The sequence below is a fragment of the Mustela lutreola genome, chromosome 14 (assembly GCF_030435805.1).
Source record: "Mustela lutreola isolate mMusLut2 chromosome 14, mMusLut2.pri, whole genome shotgun sequence".
Taxonomy (NCBI): Eukaryota; Metazoa; Chordata; class Mammalia; order Carnivora; family Mustelidae; genus Mustela; species Mustela lutreola.
The window spans coordinates 15,563,642-15,585,131 of NC_081303.1; the positions used below are offsets into that span (position 1 = coordinate 15,563,642).

At 37.9% G+C, this 21,490-nt stretch overlaps 1 protein-coding gene across 2 annotated transcripts in view; it reads left to right on the forward strand.

The window, feature by feature from the left end:
* Positions 1–1,436: 1,436 nt before the first annotated feature.
* KCNK2 (potassium two pore domain channel subfamily K member 2) overlaps positions 1,437–21,490 on the forward strand; it is a 231,241-nt gene continuing 211,187 nt past the window's right edge. The window contains exon 1 of one of the 2 annotated variants that reach the window (XM_059146357.1): positions 1,437–2,113. In XM_059146357.1, coding sequence (XP_059002340.1) covers positions 2,080–2,113 — 34 coding nt within the window. In that variant the 5' untranslated portion in view covers positions 1,437–2,079. Of the gene's footprint in view, positions 2,114–3,349; positions 3,452–21,490 lie in introns of those variants that run through there. The other variant, XM_059146359.1, reaches the window with a different exon arrangement.

Sequence of the window (21,490 nt, forward strand, 5' to 3'; positions counted from 1 at the left end):
CCATGCTACTCACTCACTCTTCGTTCCCAACTTAACTTCCCTGCAGGTTCCGCACACCCTCTCCGTCTTCCAGGTCGCTCTGTCCGCCTCATATGAAAACACAAAAGGTCAGCAAGTGCAACTGATCTAATTCTAAGGTGCTCATTTAAAGGGATCTTAACTTCCATACTCCAGCAACATTTAAAGCACTGAATATTGGACATCTAATAATATGGCAATATTTGGATTTATAATATGGAAACTCTCTCCCGTGAAGGTAAAACAGGATAAGGATAATCTGATGTAGTTTATTTTTCGAGTTGCCAGTGGCTGGCTGGGGACTTGATCAGATAAGAGCATGACATGGTACTAATGAAGCAAAGGTCAGGGTTCGCATCCCTGTCTAGTCCAATTAGCATTATTGTTTTGCACATTTCCCTTCCCTTCCTCTCAATCTCAGCCAAGTCTCCTGCAATTTAGAGCAATTGTGCAAAGGGGTTCCTGAAAAGAGAGGACAGGAGGGACAAAAAAACCAAAAAAACAAAAACAAAAAAACACTCTTATTTCTGGAAAGTAAGCTGACAGTTTATATGTTCTTGCGTGTGTGTACATGTGTGCTTGTGCATGGGAGGGTCACTGTTAGCTTGTGCACAAATGTAAGTGTCTGTCTACCTAATCTCTCTCTCTCAAATGATTTGAAAAGCATTCATTGTTTGAGTCAGATGGAAGGATTATGTTACTTGAATACTGGTATTTAATGTATATTATCACATTTGTTATCATATCAAAACCAGATGTTTAAAATTTGGGCTAGAAATTCCATAATATGGATTGTATTACCTCAGGGTCACCCTACCACCTAATGTTCACTGCTCAGCTGTATTTTGTTATGGCTTTAATAGAGCAATAATGTGTTTCCACAAGTCTTAGTCTGGTATTAGATAACATGTGGGCTAATTTTGGTGGGTTGAGCAGACTGGTAGGGGGTTATACAAACCAGAGCAATTTGCTTTCCCAACAATAAGAAAATACATGAAGAATTGTTGCTAATGGTCAAGACATCTCTCTCTCTCTCTCTCTCTCTCTCTTCCCCACCCTCCTTACCTCCTTTCTTCTCTCTCTCACCCTTTCCTTATTTATCATTTTCTTTCATTCTTTACCTTACCATTAGATCCTTTATTTTTTTTTTAATCATCATTTTTACTGTCTCCACATGTCCCTCAAACTTCTTCCAGAAACAGAATCTACCTACAATTACTTGATCTCGGCCAAAGCTATTTGAAACCTTCCTCTTAATTTGCTTTTCTCACATGGCTGCTGTACTGATAAAATTAAAACAAGCAACTCAGAAAACTGATAACATTCTCGATTTAAAAAAATTATAATCCAGGCAATTTAGATAAGGTTAAGGAGAAAGAAAGAAAGAAAGAAAAGCCCCCGTGGAAGCAAGCCAGCGATTCATCTGTTTGCATTAATAGGTTCCAGCAATGGCACTACAGGCACGGAAAGCCTGTTCGCCACTGCACTTAGCAAGCACATGAGCTTAAAAATAAACTTTGACAATGTAGTTCTCTTTGTCCTTTCAGGAATGGAAAACATTATGTACTTCAAAGCATACTAAGCCTGATTTTAAAATCTAGTTGGGATATTGTTACCGTGGCAATTGGGAGGGTCTTCAGGCAGTCCGTGGAGGCTTCGTGGGCAATAGTGCTCAAGCCACAGACTAGTGAGAGTAAATGACGCTGGCAAATCTTAATATGCTCCTTCACGAGGAAGAAACGTCTGTCTTTTAAGCTCCCTGGAACAACCGGGATCTAGTTCCTCATTTCAATCAGGAAATCTCTTTCTGAACCAAACTGCTAAGACAGAGTTATTGGAGTAGCACATTTTACTGGCGTACAGCAGCGTTGGTTCATTTTGGAGTGTTTTTGGACAGGAAATCGATCTACAGGGTAACTTTCACACAAGAAAGGAAACAGTATGGGACGATGGCTTGTTAGTACAAGTGACTCTGTTTTGGATATTACGGACAAGAAACCTTGGTGGAAGAACGGCATTCAAGATCACAAGCATGATGACTCCTGATGAAAACATCCCCAAATGATGAACCCACAAGCAAAAAGGAACTTCTACTGTAAGTATCTCAGCAAGAATCACGTATCTCATTTGTTTTCAAATTTTCTGGAGTACATGGAGTAGATTTCCAAGCGAGTATTTGATGTAGGGAGTCTTCCTAGACAAGTCTATAATTAAACTCATTGGGTGGTTCCAACAGAGGGTTAGTTACTGGAATTTTTTCCATGACCTTGCAACACTGAAATAAATTGCACGTTCATGTGGGCATGTTTTATATAATAGGCATGTTATATCAGGCTTTTATTGTGTGATGTCTTAATTCTGGCAATGCAAAGTTAATGAACATGAGTATCTACACATTCCATTACATTTGGACTCTGGTCATTTAAACTGTCTTTGCTTTGGTTTCATGTTACAGTTAATCTTGTAATCAATTTTCCACATATAGATTGACACATGTTATTTGCAATTTACTTAGAATATTAGTTATTTTCTCAGTGACTCTTATTTGTTTACTAGGGAAGAGATAGCTCAGAATCTTAGAAATGGGGAAGAAAAACTCTGATAGTTTACACTAAAACCTGGGAATGAAGACTTTTTTTCTTTTTACATTTCCATATTTGTTTGGTGAGTAGTACTGTTTGAAAAAATTGATTAGATGTCTCTATGTAAGATTTTTCACTCCATTGGAATAAAATTATGATCTTGGAAATGGAAATCAAGTTCATCAGTAGCATAATCCTATGTAAATATTCAACATAGCTAAGTCCATCTTTAGTGCCTGGCAGAGTACATACTTATTAGAAAGTTTTTGAATGTGTATATGTTGGTGTTGGGTCATAGGACAAATGTCTTGATTGTACAGTAATCATTTCATATTAGGATTCTATTTTATTAACTTATCCATGAATGTGATTGAATTTTGTTTAACAGAAACTGCATAATAATGAGGTTACATTGCATTACTGTTTCCAATAAGGAATTTCTTTAAAAATGAAATTTCTAATCAATTTCTATTCTTGGTTGTTTTTCTCTTCAAATACAAGGGTTTGTTCAACTCATTGTTTATTTGAAGGGATATAAAGTTTTTGGAGCAATTCAGTATATAAAATATCAGCTGATTTCCAATTAGGATGCAATTTCCAGGTGCTAATTTGTAGCCCTGGAATTGTAATTAGCTAATTTGGAGCCCCCTCTGCTGAAGATTGGTGGGTAAGCCAAGACATTGGCCAAACCCTCAAATGGGGGAGATCATTTTTTAGGTGTAAGGAGCATGAAAATAAACTGAGAGGCAAGTGGATGAAGAGACTCTGGGAGTCAAACCAAGTGTTCCTGGAGTGACAGGAGAGAAGCAGAAAACACAGAGAAAGGCACTGAATGGGAGAGAGCTAGAGAGGTAAGGTAGTTTTATTAGAGCTGCTGTCTCTATCTTCTACCATGCCAGATAATAATGCCAGAGATAATTGTTAAACTGAATACATGTCCTTCTGCTATTACAAGTAACAAGAATGCTATACAGGTGATTCTACCCCATCTTGTTAGAAGTGGTGGTAGAATCCTTTGGGTAGAAACTGACAGGAACTGTAACTAAGCAGCAATTATCATCAAGGTAAAATACTTTGGGGTAATCATATACAGCATTTGGATAAGCTTAAATTATCCCATTAACAGTTCAGTTCTGTCTCCTACTTAGAAGTATATTTTACATATGATTTATACAGATAAATCTGTCAGAATATAGTTCTCATTAGAATAAGCCATTCTATAGGAATCATTTGGAAGCTCTCTTAAGAATTAGAAGATTTGTTATCATCCACACTATTTTCAGGGTAACATCATCTGGATTTATTATGTAGAATTCTGGAACCTCAATCAAGAAATGATGTAACATTAGAGAAGTCCTGAGGCATATGACTATTTAATGAAAGCCAAGTCAGTAATATATGGTAGAATGATTACAATTTTGAGGATTATCTTCAAAAGGAAAATGTCAGCTTAGAACCCCTCCACCCTCCAGAAGGATCGGGATATAGTTGCTGAGGACAAATGATAACTTGAATTTTTATGGCGTGATATATTTTTTTCTAGTTAGTTGTTTGATATCAGAAAGATCTATACCCAGAACTATTCAAGATTTGCCATACCAAGAGAAAAGAGTTCCCTGCCATTGGTAATATGATCTAGACAAGGAGATTCAAAATGGAGGGGAAAGAAAAGTACTTGGAGATTTGGAGTCAGACAAATGTTTCTTGGAATTTCAGACCCCATAATTCCAGTTACTTATAGGCTATGTGACCTGGAGAAAATTACTCAAACTCTAAGTTTCTGATTTTTCATATATAATATGGAGTTAACAATTCTTCCTCCTTGGAATTACTACTGTAAAGATTAAATGAGACAGTTTGTGCCATGCTTGGCCTATAGTAAGAGTGCAGTAGGATGGCTAACCTATATGAGATCTTGGGGCCATTCTGAAGAAGCGGTTCTGGTCATTCTAGCAGTTTAAAATAATTCCTAAATTCCTTGCTTGTGCTAAATGCTACCCAAAGATGAGGCTCGATGGAACTATCTATTCTTCACTTAGTGAGCTCTTAACATAAGAAAATTGGTAAGCAAAGCCCCTATAAGTGCAATGAGAGAATGAGTAAGGTGCTCAGAATATACAAATCAAAAATAACCAAGTTTTTTAAAGATGATTTAAACACGTGAGGATGTAAAATCAATTTGATTGACTGTCTACAGTCCTCAATGATTCAGACAGTGGAAACACTGGATTGGCCATCATTAATTAAGTTTCCCTTCCATCCTGTGTCTAATCATCTTAGGGAACCCACTGTAATCAGCAAAATCATTCTCAGCAGAAATGGTGTTTTTGAGAGTTTAAGGACTGAAAATGTTCATCTTCAAGATATTTCCTATGACATCTTTCTATAGTGCCTACAGAAACCAGAGTTTTATGTGGACAGTGTATTTTGATGATTTGATTTATTGTGTTCATTTGTTACAAGTGCAAAGCTCTTGGCAGAACCATCATTCTTATACTATGGCTGAAACTGGCTTAAGCAATGTTTCCACATCACAGCTATGAAGTAACAATCTAGCTGTCAGATTTCCTATGTGGAAAGCTACCATGTATTTGGGAGAGTGTCAGCAGTGGCTATTAAAGAAAATATTATCTTGCATCTATATAGTGCCATTTTCTTTTCAAAGGATTTCCACATATATTATTTCATTTGTTCTCATCCTTAAAGCAGAGAGGGGTGCTACATTTCTTCATTTGCTGCATAGTATGAATAATAAAGCAGAACGAAGCAGAGTAGTCTAGGGAGAATGTTGAGTATAGAGAAAAGAGACTTTGCATCTAGCATACTTTGTCTAATGGTTTTATGACAATCACTGATTTTTATCCAGAAATATATAATTCATCTGCTTCATTCGTGCTTTAATGGGAGCCTTAAACTAAAGCAGTAATTAACACTTAGGTTGCATTATGTCTTCCACAGAGACCCAACCAACCAGGCACACAAACGGAGCAGACCTAGTGCAATTAGGTCAACCTCAGTCAAGTGTGCAGAAAAACCTGAGTGTCTGCAATTCCCTGTCTTCTCCACTACCAATATATCCCAGACACTTCAAGAGAGTAAAGGTGTTCATATCTACTTATTTAAACTTTTTATTTTACAAAAGAATCAGGGCCACAAGTTGTGATCTTGACAACCTTGCTTGGTTGGATCTGGACAATTGGATTTTATATAATTTATATTATTTTATTTATATTATAGATATAATTATTATAATGTTATATAATAATTATATGTATACCAGTTAATGAGGTGACAACATCAGGTAAAACTCTGCTCCAGTTTCTCAGATGCTGGTCAGCTACTACCTCTTGCAGGCATAGATTCTGAGACTCAGGGCGTAGGTCTATCTGTCGACTCAAGTCTAGTAATCAGAAGTCTTCCTTGGTATGACTGAAGATTTTAGCCAGCAGGAACACAATTTACAGGTACAAGAGAAAAACAGAAAAACCATATAGCAGTAGAATCCGACTATCCCACAGTCAACCACAAGGTGATTTGGAAATGCAACGTGTTGATTTTTTTCATATTAGTAGCTTTGTGTGTGCAAGACTCTTTTTACCCAGCTCCTCGTTCTCTTTTCATTTAAAAGGCTAACATTGCTACATGTTCGGTGCAATCGTTTTGGTTGGTGCTATTTCATGAAAATGTAGGCTTGAAGAAGAAATTGTCAATTAGAGAGGACTTTAATGCCTTTGAATGGAATCGAATGAAGCTTAGAGAAGCCCTTCCCTGGTTCTGCATGGGCACTGCTCCGAGAGTATTCCATGATTGTTCCTTCCTCCTGTGAGAGAAACGGCCCCTAAGTTAGACTAAGCGCAGCAGAGCTAGTGGCGATGTGATGACACATCATCACATAGCATGATGCCAAAGGCTTTGGTTTCCCTCATGCTGTTTTCCCCTTTTGAAACCCAAGGTGCAGGGTCAAGGTGGATAGAACAGTCCCTTGCAAAAGGCACTAATTTCTTTTCAAACCTTGAGAGTTTAGAGTTCTCAGTAGTGCAGTCCTGAAAAAGTTCTTGCTTCTTTGCCTTCATGTTTTTAAGATTTGATTTATTTTGAGAAAGGTGTAGAATTCTCACTCCTTCAGGGTGAGATAATCTGCTCACTGAACACAGCTTTTTGTTTATATATATATATATATATATATATATATATATATATATAATTTTAAAAAATCCACATGAAGTAAAAATCCACTAATGTTTGTGTGCCTAGTTCTGCGAGTTTTGACAAATGTGTAGTCTTGTAACCAGCACCATAATCAAGGTAAAGAACAGTTTTTTCACCCCCAAAATATTCTCTCATGATGCCACTTTCCTATGGAAGCTCCCTCATATGTAGGTCCTGGGACCACTTATCTGTTTTTTGTTTCTATGGTTTTGCCTCTTCCAGAATGTCATAGAATTGAAATCAGAGAGCTTGCAACCTTTTCCGTCTGGTTTCTTTCACTTAGCGGAATGCATCTGTGGTTCCTCCCTGTCGTCATGTCTATCGATCCTTTGTTTCCCTTTATTGCTGAGCAGTATTTTATTGTACCAGAGTGTGTTGATTTATTCAACCCATGAAGAACACTCGGGCAGTTTTTGGTGATTCTGAACAATGTTGCTCTACATATAATTTGCTTCAAACATGGGTTTCTGTGTAAATCTGAGTTTTCATGTCTCTAGGGTAGATGAATACCTAGGTGTGGGCTTGCAGGTTGTATAGTAAATGGAAATTTCCAGAACGACTTTACCATTTTGCCTTCCTACCAGAGATTTGTAGTTACTCAGCCTTCCTGCCTGCCCTTGATTTTGTCATTTTATTTGTTCATTTGTTTTTCTTTCTTAACCGTTCTAATAAGTGGATCTAGTAAGATACAATGGCACTGCATTGTGTTGTAAGACATCGAGCATCTTTTCTTTTCTTTTTAAAGATTTCATTTATTTATTTATTTATTTGACTAGAGAGACAGACCGTGAGAGAGGGATCACAAGCAGGCAGAGCGGAAGAAGGAGAAACAGGCTCTCCACAGAGCAGGGAGCCCGATCTGATACCATGACCTTGGAATCATGACCTGAGCTGGAGGCAGACATCAAACCGACTGACCACCCCGGCGCCCCTATCTTTTCTTTTTTTAAAAAATATTTTATTTACTTAGTTAAGAGAGAGAGAGAGACAGAGAGAGAGAAAAAGCATGCAAGGGTCGGAGGAGGGGCAAAGGGAGAAGGAGAAGCTGACTCACTGCTGAGCAGGAAGCCTGATGTGATGTGGGGCTCGATCCCAGAACCCTGGGATCATGACCTGAGCCAAAGGCAGATGCTTAACTGACTGAGCCACCCAGGTGGCCCAGGCATCTTTTCATCTGCCTGTTTCTTATTTGAACATCCTGTTTAGTGAAATGTGTTCAAATCTTTTGTCTATTTTTTTTTTAAACTGGATCTTTGTTTTCTTATTGTTGGTTTTGAGAGTCCTTTTAAAATTAGGGGTATAAACTCTTTGTTGAATTTGTGATTTGAAGGCATTTTCTACTCTCCGCTCTTCATTTTCTTAACCATATCTTACAAAGAAAAAGATTTTAGTTATCATGGACCAAATTTTTCATACTGTAGCTAATGATGTTTTTACTAACCCAACTCACAACCATTTTCTCTTGTATTTTCTTTTTTCAGAAGACTGTGATTTTATGTTTTACATTTAGGCCCATGACTCACTTTGAGTTAATATATTTTATAAAGTAAGAGGTGTCAGTGAAGGGATATATCTTTTGCATGTGAATGTCTAATTGTTTCAGCACCATTCCTGGAAAAGACTATCTTTTTTTTTTTTTTAATTAAAGATTTTATTTATTTATTTGAGAGAGAGAATGAGAGAGAGCATGAGAGGGGAGAAGGTCAGAGGGAGAAGCAGACTCCCTGCAGAGCTGGGAGCCCGATGCGGGACTCAATCCCAGGACTCTAGCATCATGACCTGAGCTGAAGGCAGTGGCTTAATCAGCTGAGCCACCCAGGTGCCCTGAAAAGACTATCTTTAAACCATAGAATTGCGTTGGTACTTGTATTAAAAGTCAGTTCACTATAGTTTTGTAAGTTTATTTCTGGACTCTCTATTTTGTCCAATTAATTTATGTGTGTATACTTTCACTAATAACATAGAGTTTTGATTAGCATGGCTTCACAGTAGGTCATGAAATCATGTAGTGTGAGTTCCTCTAAATTTGTTCTTCCTCGAAGTTGTTTTTTCTACATTCTTTGTTTTTCCATATAAAATTTAAAATCAGCTGGATGACATCTACAAAAATCCTGCTGGCATTTTGATTAGGATAGTGTTAACTCTCAGATAAATTTGGGGAGATTTGACTTCTTACTAATATTTGAGCCGTCTAATCCATTTCTTTTGTTCTGCTTTATTTCTAGCCTCACTTTTATAGTTTTCCTCATATAGTCTCTGCCCATTTTTTGTTAATTTATATGTGGGTATTTCACATTTTTGGAGGTCTTGTAAATGATACTTTCAAAAATTTCTGTTTCTACTTTTCAGTGTTAATATGTAGATCTATGTTATTTCATGGAGAAAGAGCTATTATATGTATATGCAGATATGTGTAGAGAAAGTCTACAAACCAACATGAATATACCTAACAACCAAGTAGAAAGAGGCCAAACACACACACATGGAAAAGAAAATATAAAGTAAATACAAGTGATTTTTTTAAATATAGAATGAAATTCAATTTCATATGCAGGAAGAGAAGGGGAAAATATTTGGGAAATCAAATGGGAAATATTTTGATATCTATGTTATCAAAGGTGTGGGAGAACAGATGCTTTTGTAAATTACCAGTGACAGAATTGATGTAAACTTTATGGAAGATACTTTTGAATGTATCTTCAAAAGTACATTGAAAGTGTACTTTCAAAAGTACATTATGTACTTAATAATGTACATAATCCCAGTGCTAAAAATTCTGCTTCTAGTTCATTCTATGGATACACAGACAGAAGACATCAGATGTCTAATGGTATTTACTGCGACATTTCTTAATACCAGAACATTAGAAATAATGTAAATGTCCATTATTGTGAATGTGGTGAAATAAATTATTGTATGTGCATATTGTTGTATGACTGTGGGAAAAAGAATAAAGCAATATAATATACACTCATGGAGAATGTCTCAACAAGACCATAATGTAAATTTCTCATTAGAATATAGCCCTCATAACTAAACTGAATGCTCCACAGTGCAGATTTTTTTTTTTTTGCCCTTTAATTCACTGTTGTACCTAGAATAATCTCGGTACGTAGTAGGCTCAGTAAATACTTATTAAATGAATTAAGTGAATTTATTAAGAAGAAGAAAGCAAGATGCATGATATTTTGAGTTTGAGGTGTCAAAATCTAGGAGGTGGAAGATGCCCATTAGGTTGTTGGAAATAGGATTCTTGAGTTGGAGGTAAAAATTCAGAATTGTTAGTTAAATCCATAGATGAAGCAGTGAACAATGTGGAGAGGTAAGTGTATTGAGAAGGGGCTGGGCATTTCCTAATAGGTGGCATCAATATATAATGGGCAGGGGTGCGCCTGGGTGGCTCAGTGGGTTAAGCTTCCACCTTCAGCTCAGGTCATGGTCTCAGGGCCTTGCATCGGGCTCTGTGCTCAGCAGGGAGCCTGCTTCCCCGTCTCTCTGCCTGCCTCTCTGCCTACTTGTGATCTATCTCTCTCTCTGTGTCAAATAAATAAATAAAACCTTTTATATATATATATAATTATATAATATATTATATTCTATATTATATTATATAATTATATTTATATATAATTAATAAATATAAATATATTCATATATAGTTTTATATATTTATATTATATTTTTATATAATATATAATTAGTTGTATATATAATATAATTATATATACAATTAATAAATATAAAATAATATTTATAGAAATAAATAATATTTTAAATTAAATTTTAAATAAATATAATTGTATTTTTACATAAATATATAATTAATATTTTATATTTATATATTATACATACATATATATACATATATATATATGTGTGTATATATGTATATAAAATAGGCCAATGGAGAAAGAAGAGCCAGAGAGGAAACTGATACTGGGCCACACCAGCAGTGAGAATCTAGGGGAAAATGGTATGTGGAGACAAAAGGGGGACTTATAAGAGAATGGGCAACTGTATCAAATGCCATAACTAATGTAAAGATAAAGACCCCAAAAAAGGCTGAAGTGTGTTCTTTGGAGTTGGTGGTCAAGAGAGTAACTGCAATGGCGAGCTGACAGTTGGAAACTGTAAAAGCTTGAGGAACCTAGGAAGTGAGAAGTGGTATGGATATTAAGGCAGTAAAGTAAGAGGAAAGCGAAACACTAAAAGTTATACCAGTGTTTTAGATGTTCAGCCATAGCAGAAAGGAAGGAGAAAGAGAGAGGCAAAGTATCTAATAGGAAAGTTTGTCTTAGTTGCCAGAAAATTTAGCTCAATTTTTATGTTCATAGTAGGGAGCCAGAAAGAGGGAGAGATCCGCCTAATAAAATGATGGATGGGTTGAGGTTCTGGATGCGCAGAGACAGTATAGTCTAACTTTCTGAGATAAATGGTTTGATGAACGTGTTGGCCAACAGTGAGTAGTGGAAATAAAGCTGTTTACCCATGGTGGCAGATTTTTATGTGTATGGGGAGTGGTGTTCCAAGTCTAGGCATGATGTATATAAAAGATAAATTGTACACTTAGGACTCATGGGACATAGTTATAATAGAAATTTGATTTTTGTCTTCCACAGTCTTTTTAGGAATGTCCATTGAGGCTAGTTAGTCCTCCTGGTTCTTGAGAGAACAAGTAGAGCCCGATTTCTTAGGTAAAAATGTGCCTAGAATCCCAGAAGGAGGAGGAAATGTGCTGGTTATTGCTATAGAACTCTAATCTTTGGAGTAGGTGGGACAAGAGAGAAAGACATTCCCAACAGGAAAAAAAGTGCACAAGAAGCAAAATATCGAAAGTATTTGTTTCACAGCATAATGTACTTTTTCTTTATAATACACATGATAATTATGTAAGTTCATTTGTTGGATTATTCTTCATTTAATGTTTCTGTTGGGTAATGGGTACCTAGGGGATTTTTAAAAAGAGGTCTGTGGGGGTGCCTTGATGGCTCAGTTGGTTAATCATCCTACTCTTGATTTGGGCTCAGGTCATATCTCAGGGATGTGGGATTGAGCCCCACATCAGGCTCCCTGCTCAGTGTGGAGTCTGTTTGTCCCTCTCCCTCTGCACTTCTTCTGCCCACTGCACTTTCTCTTTCCCTCCCACATAAATAAATAAGTAAAATCATAAAAAAAAAAGAGGTCTGCATGGGAAAACACAGAAAAGAGCAATAAGTCATCTGATGGTTCTGCTAACAGGAGAAACTCAAAGCAGTCAACAATAATTACTGAAAAGCAAGGCAGGCCAACTTGAGAAGATCCACTGAAACTGGGAGGGATTTTTCCCAAGCCAGTAGCAGTTACATCCAAGAAGCTCATGATAAGAGGAGTCAAGATGGCGGGGAAGTAGCTGGCTGAGACTACTTCAGCTAGCCGGAGATCAGCTAGATAGCTTATCTAAAGATTGCAAACACCTGAAAATCCATCGGAGATCGGAGAGAAGAAGAACAGCAATTCTGGAAACAGAAAAACAACCACTTTCTGAAAGGTAGGACCTGCGGAGAAGTGAATCCAAAGCGACGGGAAGATAGACCCCGGGGGGAGGGGCCGGCTCCCGGCAAGCGGCGGAGCAACTGCACACAAAATCAGGACTTTTAAAAGTCTGTTCCGCTGAGGGACATCGCTCCAGAGGCTACCCGGGGCGAAGCCCACGCGGGGTCAGCGTGACCTCAGATCCCGCAGGGTCACGGAAGGATCGGGGGTGTCTGAGTGTCGCAGAGCTTGTGGGTATTGGAACGGGAAAGCCGGCTACAGAGACAGAGCCGACAGTAAGCTCGCAGCTCGGGGTGACCTTGAACCGGTCGCAGGCTTGGTGAGCTCGGAGCGCGGCCGGAGGTCAGGCAGACGGGAGTAACTGGGCGCGGTTCTCTGAGCGCGCACTGAGGAGTGCGGCCCTGGGCTCTCGGCTCCTCCAGGGCCGGAGACCAGGAGGCCGCCATTTGTATTCCTGTCCTCCGGAACTCTACGGAAAGCACTCAGGGAACAAAAGCTCCTGAAAGCAAACCCAAGCAGATTACTCACCCCGGCCCCGGGTAAGGGCGGTGCAATTCCGCCTGGGGCAAAGACACTTGAGAATCACTACAACAAGCCCCTCCCCCAGAAGATCAACAAGAAATCCAGCCGAGACCAAGTTCACCTACCAAAGAGTGCGGTTTCAATACCAAGGAGAGCAGCAGAATTCTAGAGGAGGAGAAAGCAAAGCACGGAACTCATGGCTTTTTCCCTGTGATTTTTTTTTAGTCTTGCAGTTAATTTAATTTTTTTCTTTTTGATTTTTTGTTTTTTTTTTTTCTCGCCTTCGGGTAAATTTTTTTTTAACTGTTACCTTTTTCTTTTTTAACGATTTTTAACTAGTTTATCTAATATATATATTTTTTCTTTTTTTATATTTTTCTTAGGTGTTTTCTTTTCTTTTAAATTCTTTTCTTTTTTTTTTCTTTTTTCTTTTTTTTTCTTTCTTCCTTTTTGAACCTCTTTTTATCCCCTTTCTCCCCCCTCATGATTTGGGATCTCTTCTAATTTGGTTAAAGCATATTTTCCTGGGGTTGTTGCCACCCTTTTAGTATTTTACTTGCCCCTTCATATACTCTTCTCAGGACAAAATGACAAGACAGAAAAATTCAACTCAAAAAAAAGAACAAGAGGCAGTACCGAAGGCTAGGGACCTAATCAATACAGACATTGGTAATATGTCAGATCTAGAGTTCAGAATGACAATTCTCAAGGTTCTAGCCGGGCTCGAAAAAGGCATGGAAGATATTAGAGAAACCCTCTCGAGAGATATAAAAGCCCTTTCTGGAGAAATAAAAGAACTAAAATCTAACCAAGTTGAAATCAAAAAAGCTATTAATGAGGTGCAATCAAAAATGGAGGCTCTCACTGCTAGGATAAATGAGGCAGAAGAAAGAATTAGTGATATAGAAGACCAAATGACAGAGAATAAAGAAGCTGAGCAAAAGAGGGACAAACAGCTACTGGACCACGAGGGGAGAATTCGAGAGATAAGTGACACCATAAGACGAAACAACATTAGAATAATTGGGATTCCAGAAGAAGAAGAAAGAGAGAGGGGAGCAGAAGGTATACTAGAGAGAATTATTGGGGAGAATTTCCCCAATATGGCAAAGGGAACGAGCATCAAAATTCAGGAGGTTCAGAGAACGCCCCTCAAAATCAATAAGAATAGGCCCACACCCCGTCACCTAATAGTAAAATTTACAAGTCTCAGTGACAAAGAGAAAATCCTGAAAGCAGCCCGGGAAAAGAAGTCTGTAACATATAATGGTAAAAATATTAGATTGGCAGCTGACTTATCCACAGAGACCTGGCAGGCCAGAAAGAGCTGGCATGATATTTTCAGAGCACTAAATGAGAAAAACATGCAGCCAAGAATACTATATCCAGCTAGGCTATCATTGAAAATAGAAGGAGAGATTAAAAGCTTCCAGAACAAACAACAACTGAAAGAATTTGCAAATACCAAACCAGCTCTACAGGAAATCTTGAAAGGGGTCCTCTAAGCAAAGAGAGAGCCTACAAGTGGTAGATCAGAAAGGAACAGAGACCATATACAGTAACAGTCACCTTACAGGCAAAACAATGGCACTAAATTCATATCTCTCAATAGTTACCTTGAATGTTAATGGGCTAAATGCCCCTGTCAAAAGACACAGGGTATCAGAATGGATAAAAAAACAAAATCCATCTATATGTTGCCTCCAAGAAACTCATTTTAAGCCCGAAGACACCTCCAGATTTAAAGTGAGGGGGTGGAAAAGAATTTACCATGCTAATGGACATCAGAAGAAAGCAGGAGTGGCAATCCTTATATCAGATCAATTAGATTTTAAGCCAAAGACTATAATAAGAGATGAGGAAGGACACTATATCATACTCAAAGGGTCTGTCCAACAAGAAGATTTAACAATTTTAAATATCTATGCCCCCAACATGGGAGCAGCCAACTATATAAACCAATTAATAACAAAATCAAAGAAACACATCAACAATAATACAATAATAGTAGGGGACTTTAACACTCCCCTCACTGAAATGGACAGATCATCCAAGCAAAAGATCAGCAAGGAAATAAAGGCCTTAAACGACACACTGGACCAGATGGACATCACAGATATATTCAGAACATTTCATCCCAAAGCAACAGAATATACATTCTTCTCTAGTGCACATGGAACATTCTCCAGAATAGATCACATCCTCGGTCCTAAATCAGGACTCAACCGGTATCAAAAGATTGGGATCATTCCCTGCATATTTTCAGACCACAATGCTCTAAAGCTAGAACTCAACCACAAAAAGAAGTTTGAAAAGAACCCAAATACATGGAGACTAAACAGCATCCTTCTAAAGAATGAATGGGTCAACCGGGAAATTAAAGAAGAATTGAAAAAAATCATGGAAACAAATGATAATGAAAATACAACGGTTCAAAATCTGTGGGACACAACAAAGGCAGTCCTGAGAGGAAAATATATAGCGGTACAAGCCTTTCTCAAGAAACAAGAAAGGTCTCAGGTACACAATCTAACCCTACACCTAAAGGAGCTGGAGAAAGAACAAGAAAAAAACCCTAAGCCTAGCAGGAGAAGAGAAATCATAAAGATCAGAGCAGAAATCAATGAAATAGAAACCAAAAAAACAATAGAACAAATCAACGAAAGTAGGAGCTGGTTCTTAGAAAGAATTAATAAAATTGATAAACCCCTGGCCCGACTTATCAAAAAGAAAAGAGAAAGGGCCCAAATAAATAAAATCATGAATGAAAGAGGAGAGATCACAACTAACACCAAAGAAATACAAAGTATTATAAGAACATACTATGAGCAACTCTACGGCAATAAATTTGACAATCTGGAAGAAATGGATGCATTCCTAGAAACATATAAACTACCACAACTGAACCAGGAAGAAATAGAAAGCCTGAACAGACCCATAACCAGTAAGGAGATTGAAACAGTCATTAAAAATCTCCAAACAAACAAAAGCCCAGGGCCAGACGGCTTCCCAGGGGAATTCTACCAAACATTTAAAGAAGAACTAATTCCTATTCTCCTAAAACTGTTCCAAAAAATAGAAATGGAAGGAAAACTTCCAAACTCATTTTATGAGTCCAGCATCACCTTGATCCCAAAACCAGACAAGGATCCCACCAAAAAAGAGAGCTATAGACCAATATCCTTGATGAACACAGATGCGAAAATACTCAACAAAATACTAGCCAATAGGATTCAACAGTACATTAAAAAGATTATTCACCACGACCAAGTGGGATTTATTCCGGGGCTGCAAGGTTGGTTCAACATCCGCAAATCAGTCAATGTGATACAACACATCAATAAAAGTAAGAACAAGAACCATATGATACTCTCAATAGATGCTGAAAAAGCATTTGACAAAGTACAACATCCCTTCCTGATCAAAACTCTTCAAAGTGTAGGGATAGAGGGCACATACCTCAATATCATCAAAGCCATCTATGAAAAACCCACCGCAAATATCATTCTCAATGGAGAAAAACTGAAAGCTTTTCCGCTAAGGTCAGGAACACGGCAGGGATGTCCATTATCACCACTGCTATTCAACATCGTACTAGAGGTCCTAGCCTCAGCAATCAGACAACAAAAGGAAATTAAAGTCATCCAAATCGGCAAAGAAGAAGTCAAATTATCACTCTTCGCAGATGATATGATACTATATGTGGAAAACCCAAAAGACTCCACTCCAAAACTGCTAGAACTTATACAGGAATTCAGTAAAGTGTCAGGATATAAAATCAATGCACAGAAATCAGTTGCATTTCTCTACACCAACAGCAAGACAGAAGAAATGGAAATTGAGGAGTCAATCCCATTTACAATTGCACCCAAAACCATAAGATACCTAGGAATAAACCTAACCAAAGAGACACAGAATCTATACTCAGAAAACTATAAAGTACTCATGAAAGAAATTGAGGAAGACACAAAGAAATGGAAAAATGTTCCATGCTCATGGATTGGAAGAATAAATATTGTGAAAATGTCTATGCTACCTAAAGCAATCTACACATTTAATGCAATTCCTATCAAAGTATCATCCATCTTTTTCAAAGAAATGGAACAAATAATTCTAAAATTTATATGGAACCAGAAAAGACCTCGAATAGCTAAAGGGATATTGAAAAAGAAAGCCAACGTTGGTGGCATCACAATCCCGGACTTCAAGCTCTATTACAAAGCTGTCATCATCAAGACAGCATGGTACTGGCACAAAAACAGACCCATAGATCAATGGAACAGAATAGAGAGCCCAGAAATAGACTCTCAACTCTATGGTCAACTAATCTTCGACAAAGCAGGAAAGAATGTCCAATGGAAAAAAGACAGCCTTTTCAATAAATGGTGTTGGGAAAATTGGACAGCCACATGCAGAAAAATGAAATTGGACCATTTCCTTACACCACACACGAAAATAGACTCAAAATGGATGAAGGACCTCAATGTGCGAAAGGAATCCATCAAAATCCTTGAGGAGAACACAGGCAGCAACCTCTTCGACCTCAGCCGCAGCAACATCTTCCTAGGAACAACGCAAAAGGCAAGGGAAGCAAGGGCAAAAATGAACTATTGGGATTTCATCAAGATCAAAAGCTTTTGCACAGCAAAGGAAACAGTTCACAAAATCAAAAGACAACTGACAGAATGGGAGAAGATATTTGCAAGAGACATATCAGATAAAGGACTAGTGTCCAGAATCTATAAAGAGCTTAGGAAACTCAACAGCCAAAGAACAAATAATCCAATCAAGAAATGGGCAGAGGACATGAACAGACATTTCTGCAAAGAAAACATCCAGATGGCCAACAGACACATGAAAAGTGCTCCATATCACTCGGCATCAGGGAAATACAAATCAAAACCACAATGCGATATCACCTCACACCAGTCAGAATGGCTAAAATCAACAAGTCAGGAAATGACAGATGCTGGTGAAGATGCGGAGAAAGGGGCACCCTCCTACACTGTTGGTGGGAATGCAAGCTGGTGCAACCTCTCTGGAAAACAGCATGGAGGTTCCTCAAAATGTTGAAAATAGAACTGCCCTATGACCCAGCAATTGCACTATTGGGTATTTACCCTAAAGATACAAACGTAGTGATCCAAAGGGGCACGTGTACTCGAATGTTTATAGCAGCAATGTCCACAATAGCCAAACTATGGAAAGAACCTAGATGTCCATCAACAGATGAATGGATCAAGAAGAAGTGGTATATATACACAATGGAATACTATGCAGCCATCAAAAGAAATGAAATCTTGCCATTTGCGACAACATGGATGGAACTAGAGAGTATCATGCTTAGCGAAATAAGTCAGGCGGAGAAAGCCAACTATCATATGATCTCCCTGATATGAGGAAGTGGTGTTGCAACATGGGGACTCAAGTGGGTACGAGAAGAATAAATGAAAGAAGATGGGATTGGGAGGGAGACAAACCGTAAGTGACTCTTAATCTCACAAAACAAACTGAGGGTTGCTGGGGGGAGGGGGTTTGGGAGAAGGGGGTGGTATTATGGACATTGGGGAGGGTATGTGCTTTGGTGAGTGCTGTGAAGTGTGTAAACCTGGTGATTCACAGACCTGTACCACTGGGGATAAAAATACATGTTTATAAAAAATAAAAAATTATATAAAAAAAAAAAAAAAAAAAGAAGCTCATGATAAGATCTAAAGTGTGTACAGCAGAGGTCTAGACCCAGGGGTGAACTCTCAAAATCAATAAATCAGGGCTCCCTTACAGAATTGATTGACTTGTAAGTCAATAAGATTGACTTATAACTGAAGACTTATAAGTCTATATTATAATGAGAAATTTACATTATGGTCTTGTTGAGACATTCTACATGAATGTATATTATAGTGCTTTATTTTTTTTCCCACAACCATACAGAGTGTTTCACACTTTGAAACACTTCTTTTAAAAAATAAAGCACTTTATCTATTTGTTCAATGAATACCCATGGAAAGCCTCAAATGTATTGCTACTTACAGAATTGCAGTTAAATAAGAATTGAAAAGGAGAGAATATAATATGTAATGAGTATATGCTCTGATAATATCTGTATAGTATAATTATTAAAAATAGGTGGGGGTATGTTTATAGCAGCAATGGTCACGGTCGCCAAACTGTGGAAAGAACCAAGATGCCCTTCAACGGACGAATGGATAAGGAAGATATGGTCCATATACACTATGGAGTATTATGCCTCCATCAGAAAGGATGAATACCCAACTTTTGTAGCAACATGCGCGGGGCTGGAAGAGATTATGCTGAGTGAAATAAGTCAGGCAGAGAGAGTCAATTATCATATGGTTTCACTTTTTTGTGGAGCATAACAAATAGTATGGAGGACATGGGGAGATGGAGAGGAGAAGGGAGTTGAGGGAAATTGGAAGGGGAGATGAATCATGAGAGACAATGGACTATGAAAAACAATCTTAGGGTTTTGAAGGGGCGGGGGTTGGGAAGTCGGGGGAGCCAGGTGGTGGGTATTATAGAGGGCATGTATTGCATGGAGCACTGGGTGTGGTGCATAAACAATGAATTCTGTTATACTGAAAAGAAATAAAAAAAAAAAAATAGGTGGGGGGGGAACCTGTGTGCCAGAGTCAGTTGAGTGTCTACTCTTGGTCATGATCTCAGGGTCATGAGATCAAGCCAGGCTGGAGGCTTAGCACAGGGTCTGCTTGAGATTCTCTCTCCCTCTCCTTCTGCCCCTCCTGCTTGTTCTCTTTTTCTCTCTCTCTCTCTGTCAAATAAATACATAAATCTTTAAAAAGATAGGTGGATGTTGGGGATGGCATATACTAAACAAAAATTTTCAATGTATTCAGTAATCATATTATTGGTAATATTAGTATTGCTATTTTGAGATTATTCTGCATGCAACATGAATAAATCAAATGAGTAATTATACTATATTCTAACTGTATCATCCCCTGTGACCTTGAGAACCAGGGTTCTTGATATGGGAAAAAAAGGGGGTATAGAGGAAATATATAAGTTAGGTAAAAATTTTTTGAATTTGAACTGGGAATATCATTATTAACTCATAAGGTGTTTAAAATATATACATATATAAATACACACATGTAGTGTATAAACTGTGTATATGTGATTAAGAACATATGTAACAGGGTAGGCATGTAATACATTATGTATGATGTAAGATATAGATATATACGTGTATTTCCCAACCATGTCCATTGGAAAAAAACAGAAAAAATTACCAAGTACCCAGTAGCAATGAGAATCTTTAACCCCAAAACTGTGGTCTTCCTATACCATTTTCCTACTAAAAGAAGTCAAGACATTTTTGAGAAATGTGTGACTCCAAGTGTGAGTCAAGAAATGTAGGAGATTAACATGGAACATCTTGTCGTATCATATAATGAAGAAGTTCTCAGGACTCACAAGGCTATGTCACTGGTTCATGACACAGACCCAATCTTAAAAAGCTGCTATTAGCTAAAAATGGGAGCAGGATAATAATTGCAACAAACTGAAATCCATCCAATGTTTAAATCCTTGAGGTCATGATGATAAGGAAGTAACTAACTGGAGATTCAGGGAAGGCCTCTTTAAAAGTGTGAGGGAAGCTGAAATTGAGGGTTAAGTGGGAAACAGTTGATGAAGACAACAAGGAAACGTACAGGTGAACAGCCAGTGGGTGGAAAGAACTCAGTCCTATGGGGCTGGAAGGCAGTGGGTGAAAGATTGAGAGGTTCAACATGATGTTGGAGAAATAGTCGGGGCTAATCACTAAGGAACATGTAGTCATGCTACATGTTCTTTGACCTTTGATCTTTCTTTGATCTTTGATCTTTGCTCTTTCCTCAGAAATGTGATAGAAAGTTATTTAAAAGTTCTATGCAGGAAAGGAAATTGACTTTGCTGCTATGGGGCCCATGGATTGGAGGAGTCCAGAGCAAAGTGGGAGAGAGAGGGAGAGTTAGGGGCCACTGCAAGCAAGAGATGAAGCTGGCTAGCTCTGGGAAGCCCTCTGGAGCCACAATTCTTCATCAACATGAGAAAAGCAGTCTAAGAGGGACCTGTTGCCCTTTGGAGTAACTTGAAAATCTTCTGTGTGCTCAGGATATGATAAAACCAGCCCTTTTATCCCCATTCCTCTTTATCAGTAACAGGATACAGCATACATTTCTCCTACAGAACCTGGACTCCATGTAAACCATGTAAGGTTTATATTTATAACAGAAAATTAGGAGGCCCAGTTCTGTCTAGTCAAGTGATATCGCTTTGCTTTTAAAGCCTTCCAAATCAATAAAATCGTTTATTTTCATGTTGTTTTTACCTTTTTTGAAGCAAAGGATAGACCTTCCAAAAGATGGGTTGCAATTAGAGAGTGTTTCTTCCTGAGTTCATATAAAGACAAACAAACAAAAGATATTTCTATGTAAAAAGGAACTGTGTTTCCCCTTGAGAAACACGAGCAGGGCTCATACTTGGTTGAGATGCCCAGAATGACAATGTCAGTTGTTAATGGCCAGGGCTCATTTCTTACTACCTTGGTTCTGATTGGTCAGTGCTGACAGATTCATTTTTGTTAAATATTAAAAACTCAC